This window comes from Lates calcarifer, linkage group LG16_LG22 (assembly GCF_001640805.2).
Source record: "Lates calcarifer isolate ASB-BC8 linkage group LG16_LG22, TLL_Latcal_v3, whole genome shotgun sequence".
NCBI lineage: Eukaryota > Metazoa > Chordata > Actinopteri > Centropomidae > Lates > Lates calcarifer.
The window spans coordinates 7345805-7356578 of NC_066848.1; the positions used below are offsets into that span (position 1 = coordinate 7345805).

The following is a 10774-nucleotide window of genomic DNA, read 5'->3' on the forward strand; positions in this document are numbered from 1 at the left end:
GCACAGAGTTGCATATAAGTAAGTATAAGTTGTAAAAGCACTTCATACCTAACATCTTCTATGTAGATTAATACTGATTTCACAAGACAGATATTGAGTGTATAACTATTTCTACTTTACTTATGATACTGCCTGGACGCAGTAAATCACAAGCATAAAACACTGTTATTCTCCTTTTCTATTTCTCACTCATTTTCATGATAAAGTGTGCTGTCAGCAGGTGGTTCGCTTTCCCACAGCTGTATGATGAGAGATTATGTCTCCAATAAATACAAAAAAGGAACAGAAAATACAAAACCAACCACTTATGCACATTACTAATGTTTCTTGTGATTCAGGAAAAAATTTAGCAAAACACATTCTCAGTCTGTGTAAATACAAGCTTTTATGACCTGAAGAGTAAAGGGATTTCAGAATATATTTATATTGTGGAACTGTGTTTAGTTCACTTGTGTGTATTTGGCTTAAACAGGTATTTAAAAGTATTTCAGGTATTAAAGAATTAAGGTGAAAGTCTGTGATAAGTGCAACAGACAAGGCTCATTTACGTTCTCATCCCTGCTCTCTAGGGATAAACTTCTGTTATGCATGCGCGCACACACACACATACACCCAAAACAATGCATTTAGTCATATAAAACTCTCTCACACACACATATATACTGGGGTGTTTGCTCTGGAAGATGAAAGCCAAATGTCTGGAAACTGGCTTCACATCTGCATCCCGTTAAATACGCTAATAATACCCCCAAACACAACAGTGTGGATGCGCGCGCACACACACACACACACACACACACACACACACACACTCACACTCACACACACACAGACAGATTGGAAATTTTCAGCAGGTTGTTTAAAAGCAATTGTTTAGGGATTCACTTAAACTCAGAGGAATTTTACTCTAAACACAAGCTGCGAGGTGTGTGTTGTAGTGTCTATGTTGTGGTGTGTATGCATGTGTGTGTTTTGTCTACATCTCTCGTGTCTATTTATTGGAACCACTGATGTAACAGCACACTTTATGCTCATGCGAGTCATCTCCAGTTACACTTTTAGCTTTTAATTAATTTGGGGCCTATAAAGTCCCTGAGAAGACAAACCATGACTAAAAACAAACACATGCACAAAAATCTTTCCTGTCTCTCTTCATAGCCTCAGCAGCAGCCATAAGGAGCATGTTGATCTGAGGAAAATGTATCCAACGTTTGCCTGGTGGGCAAATTTTGTGGTTCTTATTAGATGACTTTTAAAAAAGCAAATAAATAAAATTAAACCAAGTTAGCTTCTTATGAAATTTGCTGATCATGCCAAAAATGTTCCATAACATACAGTACTGCTAAATTCCAGCACATATTAAAACTTTTTAAAAGTTGGATTACATTCGAGATAAAGGGGAGGTGTGTGTGTGTGTGTTTGTGTGTGTTCGTGTAGTGGTGGTTGGATGGTTGGTTCCCACCTGAAATCATGGAGACAAGAAAATATCCTTACAAAATAAAATCATAAAAATGTGAAAAACGGTGAAAACGAAGCTTTTCATCACTGCCACGTTGTGAAGAACAATTTTTTAAAATGTAAATCGTATATTTTTTGTTTGGCTGCAGTTTAATACATTGTATCACTTGATAAATATTAGTTTCAACAAAGTGCTCCTTATGGCTTTTATTTCCACGACCGGAAGTAGCCTAGCCAGGAAGTTATCCTGTGTAGCTTGACGTTGGAGTGTAATTTAACCACTACCCACCGCGGTCCCGTCTGTCAAAGCTCGTCTGGACTTTACTCTGAGCAGGATCAAATCTCCGTGGCATTAACGCAGAATGGATGTGAAACTGCTGGCACTCGTGGCGGCGCTCACGGTGATGACATACGCGCCTCCATCACAAGGTATGAAATCATTTATTGGTTTGCAGTTTATTGTTGGATCAAATCAATTTAGACTATATTTTGAAGGTGCCGGTGCAAAATAAAGAGATGCTTATCTGAGAGTTATTAAAGTTTAAAAAAAAAAGTTTGCAGGAAAAAAAGAAGAAAAATGTTTTAACCAGGATATAACAGATTCTCTTTTCCATTCCACAACTTGTCTTTAAGTAGTCTACTGAAATAAAATTGACTTTATCTTCAAAACTTTCGTAAAGGGACGTGGTTTAGTCTTGATTTTAATTACCTATCTATCCAAATAATTTGCAACTCAATTCAGATGCCAAATTCCAGTTACATGCAAAAATGCACATTAAACATTATACCTCTCAATTTTAACCAAAAATATCATTATAATTCCATAAATGTTAGTTTATGGGCTTGTTCTAGAGTAGGGGAAAACAAAAACAACAGGCTGCACATGTGGTTCTTCTTTCTCTGCCGGATCACTGACCTACGTGTGTATTTGTTCTGCTCTTTGTTTTCATTTAATTACGCGCAAATGAGGCAGCTATAAGACAAAGCCCCAACTAGTCTACATGGCGACATCAGTCAGCCTACCTGAAGGTGTCGCGCGCTTTATCATGGTAATGCCGTTAGATCAGGTGTAAGAAGTGATTAGCATAGAGTTTAATCCATAGCCGCTCCTCTGACCATCTGTTTCTGTGACCTGACAGTTTCGCCTTAAAATAGTTTCTAAACGAAAAATAACATTTTTACTCTTTTTATACATAATCTAAAATCGCTTCCATCCAACAGGTAGTTAGTTATTTCATGCATTTTTTTCACCGATGTTAGTTTGACTGAAAATAGTTTTTTACCCCAAAAAAGACCGGGGGGGGGGACATACATCGTATTTATTTTCCCACATTAATCGACTGTGAACATCTCTGTGTACAAACCTGAAAGCTGCGGTTGAAATGAAAGGTATGCACATCCATCATGAGGTTTGTGGACCACACAGTACACAGTTGTGTATGACTGAAAGAGCTTAGTGTTAGTGGTCTGCAAGTCCTGATATGAATGCCCCCTACCTCAGTTAGATATATATAGGGCAAAAAAGGGGGGTTGGGGTTTGTGAAGCTTAAATATGTAATTTTGATTTAATGTTGACCATTGTTGGCTCCAGACACCTATGACCTTCCCAGGGATGAACAGGTATAGATGGTGGATAGATTTAAAACTATTCTGTAAATATGACAAGGCTGCAGAACAATGCATGGGCTGTTTGCATGTATGGACACACTTCTATAGATTAGTAGTGGCTCTGCATACATGTTTCAATTTGCTGTCAAAGATGATGTTGAATATGGATTTATTTGCTTGATACATCATGTCATTTTCAGCTAATATGATTGTTGTAATATTAATGTCTAATGTTATTTTCCAACTAACTCTATGTAGCAGTTCTCCAGTTTCCACAGGAGACCATCACCTTCATCTAATCTAGATTTTATTGCTGCTCTTTGAGATGTGCTTTGTTGTAAATGTTTTGTGTAACTGATACTTATTGCTTCTTTCTCAGCCAAACCCATCAGTCTGGTGGAGAGATGCTACTGCCGCTCAACGGTCAACAACCTCCCACGGGCTTACATCCGAGAGCTCAGGTTCATCCACACGCCTAACTGCCCCTTCCAAGTGATGTGAGTATTGTTCTTAATGCTAGTTTCACTGGATGGCACTCTCTCTCTCTCAAACACATACGCAGACACACACACACACACACACACACACACACACAAGTGTGTGCTTTCCACCCTGGCACTAAAAAAAATCAGACACGTATCCTCCTTGTTGGACATTTCTCACCATCAATCTCTGAGAGGTGACAGGCCAGAGAAAGGAGTTGTAAATGCATGTGTGCACACACGCCCCTCTGTCACTCGCCCTCACACACACACACTCCACAGAAAACAGGACATTTTTACCACAGGCACACTGACACATCCACAGGAAGTGCTCTGTTTGAGTATGAGTGACTGTGAAGGGGAGGTGGAAATTGGATGCAGTTTTGTTTTCAACAGGAAAGCAATAATTGTGGGTTTTGTAATTGGGTTTGCTTCTCATTTGCTTGTCACGCAGCGTTTCCTCCTCATACTGTGCTTACAACCTTTCAGGCTGATTCCATTCATTGTTTCAGGCCTGTATGGAGTGAATTTACAGATGAAAGTGTGCAGAAGGCACAAGTACAGTGCAGTTGGTTACACTACACAGGAAAACTTCAGGAACAGTTAAATGTTAAGATTAGGAAATACAACTGGGGGGCCTTACAACTACACATGCAGGAAGAGTGAAAAACTGATTTTAGTTAGTCAAAAACAGGACACAGAGGAGGCATGATCTCCTACACAGAGACATATGATCCAGTCTTGACCCATTCTGTAAATAACCACAGGGTGATGCTGGATTTAGAAAGGAGCCTGTAGCCACATGTTGATAAACTGACTCCTCAACCTCCATGTGCTCAAATTTTACAGCACATTAATTAGGTAGTTCAATCAATGGTGATCTCAGAGGACAGCCTGAAAGCACATATTTTATATGAATATATGCAGCAGCTTTACAAGCAAGGGGGAGGAGCCACTGGTCATTATCAAACGTATACACTCCTGTGAAAAAGCTCTCCGTATGTGTCAAACCGACAAGGCAGTGTCAATTCAGTCTCTTTGATAACAATGTGTCAAGATACCTGACGTCACTGACTTTGCATCATTCACCCTTTCATCTTCAGCTGAGGAATAATTGGTATATACTGAACTCTTCTCCTTTTTCTAATCAGTGCCAAGCTGAAGTCAAACAAAGAGGTGTGTGTGAACCCAGAGGTCCGGTGGCTGCAGCAGTACCTGAAGAACGCTATCAACAAGTAAGTACAGATAAATCAGACTGATTTCTGTCACTGATTGTGTGTGTGTTTGCTGCAACACATGCTTCTGTCATTAGTCAGTCTTTAACAGATAACCCATCTGCAAAATCACTTCCACTCTATAGAAATTTAAAGTAAGCAATGCAAGAATGTAAAAGCACAAATGCGCATTTGGGCATCCATCAATAGACCATTGTGAGAGTGACAGCCCTTAATTGCTCAACTTTTATTGGAGCCCAAACTCAAACATGCTAGTACATGACCATGATTCCACTTTCACACACAGGCTGTGGGTTTGATGTGGGATAATACACAGACTTTAAAACCACATTTAATCTGTTCTTACTAAACTGCTGTTATTAGTTCACTGTTCATACAAGACCCAGGTCTGCAAGGGCAGTTTTATAAAATATACACTTATGTACAGAGTTACACTGGAGATTTAGCAAGATGTAAGATGGGGAAAATAGTGCAACTTTATAGAAGTGCCTTTCTCTTTTGCTTATGTAATTTAACATTAATGCAGAAACTTAAATTATCTAAAAAGTTTGTCTGAGATTAAGACATCTTAAAGTCAAAGCCAATATCAACTGTCTCCTTCCTGTCCTGAAGAAGGAGACACTATTCTGAAAAACCCTTGGCACCATAAAGTTTATGGAAGGGATCAAGTTACCATCCTGAAATCTATGCAGTCATATATTTCTAAGCACCCCTTCAGTGCTTAGATGAAACACACTCTGCACTGTGTTGGGGAGGCAGATAAAGTCCTGTCTTTCCATGTGAAGAAAACTAAATGAAATGCAGAATGTTGAAACTCTATGTTCCATCCTCTGACATACACACTCAATACCCACAGACTGATCCGCCCGCAGTCCCGCAGTCAGACTGTCTGTCTCAAGGATGATTGTGAAGCCTTGACTTGTCAAGGTGTCAACAGTCCTCTGCATAACAAAACAGCCCATGTAGAGAGTAGATGGTGGTCATTTACAATGGATCAGTCCTTATGTGTTTCCAATTACACATGTAGTTAAAGGGGAGGGAGGGAGGGCAAACCTATTTACAATGTGTAGAAACACACACAACTTTAATGCTGGCCTTCAGGCTGGTAAACAAAACCATGATTAGCTTTTTGATTCAGCTGAAATATGAACATTTATAGATTATAATCCAAAGTCAATAATTAAACTGCCCACCCATGATCAAGTGTTTATACTGTCAGCCTGTGCAATGTGGTATATAGAAGCATACATCACTTTGCAGCTGCTGTGAATGTACATTCTGCAAAATTACATCTTTAGATCTATAATTTATCAAAACAATTACTTTTACATTTACCAGCAGTGAACTCAATAAATAAACTTAAATAAACTTTAATAAGACAAGTGTTTAGTTCACACTTACAGGTCAAAAAAATTTTTTTGGCCCTGTAAATTTTTAAACAGCTGCTTTTATTTGACAATGCTGGAGCTGAATACATTCTGAATTTTGGCACTTTGTCTTTGCAACCCTGGCATCCAGTCATGGTTGAACAAATACTCATTAATTTTTAGTATGGTGTTTACTTGTCACAAGTTAACAGCTAAGTGTTTGCCCAAATGGACATGATACAAATGTTATTTTTGTTACTCTGCTCAAGTTAATTTTTGTAGTCTGCTCTTCTTGTTTTCGATTAAATTGACAGAAAGCAACCCACTGTGTGAATTGTAAAATATATTGCATGACTTTGACAGTGTTGTCTTCACATCTGCTTTTTCAAAAATAAAAACTCATTACAAATTTCCTTCTTCCTTCCAGAATGAAGAAAGCCAAGCAGGGCAACTAAAAAGCCTGCAGCGGTCCTCCTGAGCCATCCCTGAGGATTTGGACCATCATCATCATCACCACAGATATGCCTTGTGTGATGAGATCATCTGGTATGTTGTACAGCACTTAACCTGGCTGCCACACTGCAGCCTCCTTTTGCATGGAATGAACCTACATCTCTTCACCATGAGACACCGATCCACCAGCCCTGCTGCCATCTTCACCATCATCACTCTCACCACATATAGACGTCATAAATGTTACTAGTGCAAATATATCTGTGAGTGTATGTTTTTCTAACTATAATGTATATACTTTTTTGTTAATGGATGTCAACAGTAAAGAGCTAAGCAGCAGAGTCCTGTGGTCTGCTGAGGCAGGAGAAAATGCATTTATCGTAACAAATCCTAAACATGGGATCTGGTTATCCTGATGATCTCTGATTTTAAATTGTACAAACAGATGAACGACAGCCTATAGTTTCTCCTCTGAACACCAAGGATTATGCAGAGCTACAGAGTTTGCCAGGTTGTATTTCATGTTTCAAGTTAATTGGCGCCATGGAATTTCAGTGGGTGCCAGCTACCCCCAGACTGAATATAAGATGTGTACAAGATCCTTGTAAAAAAAAAATTGCAATTACAATGTGATGGAAATTAGGATGCCAAAAGAGCTTGAGCATTTCCTGAGCCGTTCTGTTGCTGTGATTATGCGACCCTGTGTTACCCAACAAATCTGCTTTTTTTTCATTCTTAGAGAACAGCTGAACATCTGGATCCCAAACACTTCTAATTGAGCAACCAATAAGTTGAAATTTACTGGAATCATAAAGCTGTGTCAGTTAACTAAAGACGCTAAGAACAAATCGTGACACAGTCAGTGGTATTACTAAACTCATGTTAGCTGGAATCAGACTGAAAAAACCTCTCAGTATGAATGTTCATTACAAAGAAGGGTGTACAGCAATTTGAATAACAGCTACCATATCAGTAGTTAGAACAATATTATATACTGAGTATTGAGAAATTAGAACCATTACTGACAATGAATAGATGTACATAGATGTGACTACCTACAACTGTCATGCAGATAGCAACGCACTTTATATCTGATGTATTCATGTTTTAATGTCAAAATTTACTATTACTCACTAAGTCTGATCATTAAATTCTGTCTTTGGTCTTTATATTTTATGTTTATCTCGCTGTTTCCATTCTGTTCTTTTTGATCAATGAATGTGTAGCTGCATTTAACTGTTAAAGTCTGGGAGATCTTATTCATCTATTCACTCAAATTTCCTTGTCTTATGTAAAATTAATATTATACAAATGTTTTATTTTTGTACTCTTTTATGCATTTATATATTCAATCTAAACATTTAAATGAAGGAACTGTACTCTCACAATTGAGCCATCCAGCCAGCTTTTTTATTGTAAAACTTGTATGCAGTTGGTCAGTAAAAAAGGAAATCTTTAAATCTTTTGCTATATGTTACGAGTTTTTTTCATTATAAATATACACACTTTTACACACAGTTCACTTAAGTGACTCTTTACATCTTTAGTGTAAAGCGGGCTTTTCCAGAGCTAGCGCACAGCTGCCGTAATCTTACTGTATGAGTAGGTCAGAGGGGAAATTTTGATGCTTTGATGTGAGAACATGTGTTTAGCTTTACTCACAAGGCCAAATGAAAGGCAAGGACAACAATCCTGCCTGTTATTTAACTATTAACTCAACAAGCGGCCATTAAGAAAACATTAGATCTAAAAGGGGATGAACTTTTAACTTTCCTTTAAGGGCATTATGTGAGGCAGAGCACAGTAGTACATGTGATGAGAGTGGTTTGCAGATTGAAACTTCAGGGACAGATAAAGGGCTTTGAGTGGCAGTCCACCGCCCATTTTGCCGTGTTTACTGATCAGCTTTGAAGTCCAGTTTAAGCGTGACAATAGCAGAGTCAGCAGCACTCTTGTGGAAGATAAAGCTATTGATTTAGCTCTGGAGCACCAATTTGGAATGGAAATGAATCACATATAATCACTGTATTACCTGATTGTGTTTAACTGTGTTAAATTTGGGTATAACTGCAGGAATCTGCAGGTAGCAACAAGTATTTTCCTCTCCAGTAATGTGAAGATTGAGCAGCTTTTCTTGTGTGGCTTTTTATCAGTCATACAGAGGGCAGATCCTCTTGTATTCCAATGTCAAGCATTTGTACTCAGACTAAACCATTTAAAAACATTTGTCCACTGAGAACATTTCGATTAAACTTTTTAAGATAAATAGCTCACATGTCATTTGCCCTCTATCATCAATGTTACTACATGCTTATCGCTGAGCGATCTGTGTGGGTTGCACAGGACCAGATACAAATATTACATGTTCTCTAATGAAAAGCAGTTGCAATCCTTCTTAACTCATTGTGTTCTTGGGATCACTGCCAACACCCACTAGTTAAACTTTGCAGGTGGTGTGACTGCACCCATGAAGCTTGAGGTGTTATAAAAGGGGATGTAAAAAGTTTAACTTGATATTTTATGTGCATTTACCTGCAAATGGAAAATGGAAAGAAAAATGCAAGAAAAGCTTGAAAAGCTAGTAAAACTAGGTCATCCATATAAAATGTGTAGTGTCTGAGAAACAAAACAGCTAATGTAAACATATAAAGAGGTTTCTGTAGCAAAGACTCCATCAAACAAGAGGCTATGGAAAGTAAATGAGATTAAAGCACTAATGCATGTGCACATCAGGTTTAGTGAGGTGGAAAAGAACAACATAATTAAATAAATTATTGGCAGATTTACATGACTGATCTTCCTCAGTGCCATGTTTGTACTTGAGGCTCGCTGGGCACCATGCCTAAATAAGCACACCTCAGATCTGTTCACCCAAGCGTGTTTCACTTATTCATCACCTATCCTGAGAGACAAGTACATTCTGTAGGAGGTAATCAGCTGTGACTCACTGCCACTTTGTTAAGAGTGACTTTTTAAAAGTTAATAAAGGTCTGTGTCGCAAGGCTGGGGTTTTATAACATTGTGAAATATTCTGAAAATATTCTGAAAAGTAATGAAACCAGAGGGCTACTCAGCACCTTGGTATGAGCTGTACAGCCAGCACTGTACTGGTTTGCTAGAAGGCTGAGGAATGTACAAGACAGGAGAAGACATATGAAATTCATATGCAGCACTGGCTTCAAAACTCTGTTGGAGTATAGAGTTCAACCGCAACGTCAGACAAAAAGCTGACACCTTGACAGATGAATAAAGATTTGTCATCTGAAATGCAAAGAATGACACAGACATAAAGGACGAGTGAAGTGAATGTGCTCGTTTAACTTACAGTACATGTTCCCTCCATCTCTGACTGTAAGGGCTCCCAGATGTGCAGCCAGTGGAATTCCGCTTAGCGGTTATTCATCATGAAAAGCTGAGCATGAAAATATCAAATCTTAATGTGAGTGTGTATGTGTGTGCACATGTGTGCGTGAGAGGGTAACAGGGGTCACAGAAAGCCACTTCAAGAGGGTCCCAGTGAACATTGCTCTCCTCGGTCAGACCAGTTTTTAATAAAAACTACAAGGTGGTAAAGTTAACCTAAGGTCAGGTTTAATATTTGTGTGTGTTTTTGTATGTGTGTATCAGTGAGTATGTATATGTACGCAAGTGTGATGTCATTTCCGAACTCTACTCCAAGAACCATTAACTTTGCTTTAGCTTTGTACCTACAGCCATCCTGGCAGCTGAACACAGCAATTTTAGGGCCCTTATAGTTTGTCACCACCCAAAATGTCAAGGGATCATGAAAATTGCCCTGAGGTTTAACAATGGAAGAGTAAAGTGCCACAACACGACAATGATATCTTGGAGGGAAATGAAAACTATCAGGCCAGTTGCCGAGCAGCTGTGATCTTAAACTTGTGAATTGTTTGAACTGGCAGGATGGGGATGTGACACACAGATCTGGTGTTATTCAGTACTTTGTGGTCCACTGAAGGTCTGATTATATTTGCTCCTGCTCCATGAAAATGCTCTCTGGTTTACACGTCTTTTGGACGATGCTAGCTTCCTTCCCTGAAGTGGCTGCAGTACCCACACAAGAGGAAGAACATATTTATGAAATGATGAAATTATGTTCTGCTGAAGTTTTCAACATCATCTTTTTGTTTCTGCTGCATTTGAAGTAAGA

The 10774-nt window shown here is 38.7% G+C and overlaps 1 protein-coding gene across 1 annotated transcript; it reads left to right on the plus strand.

Moving 5' to 3' along the window:
- The first annotated feature begins 1720 nt into the window (after positions 1-1720).
- cxcl12a (chemokine (C-X-C motif) ligand 12a (stromal cell-derived factor 1)) lies at positions 1721-8063 on the plus strand. Its single transcript, XM_018684206.2, has 4 exons — positions 1721-1887; positions 3446-3563; positions 4700-4783; positions 6578-8063. The coding sequence occupies exons 1-4, from the start codon at positions 1821-1823 to the stop codon at positions 6603-6605; spliced, it is 297 nt and encodes a 98-aa protein (XP_018539722.1). The 5' UTR covers positions 1721-1820; the 3' UTR covers positions 6606-8063.
- The last annotated feature ends 2711 nt before the right edge of the window (positions 8064-10774 follow it).

Bases quoted from the DNA above. Each gene is read 5' to 3' on its own strand.
- cxcl12a (XM_018684206.2), top strand. From the start codon at position 1,821: ATGGATGTGAAACTGCTGGCACTCGTGGCGGCGCTCACGGTGATGACA. The intron at 1,888-3,445 runs GTATGAAATCAT...CTTCTTTCTCAG, and splicing joins ATACGCGCCTCCATCACAAG to CCAAACCCATCAGTCTGGTG. The intron at 4,784-6,577 runs GTAAGTACAGAT...TCTTCCTTCCAG, and splicing joins CTGAAGAACGCTATCAACAA to AATGAAGAAAGCCAAGCAGG.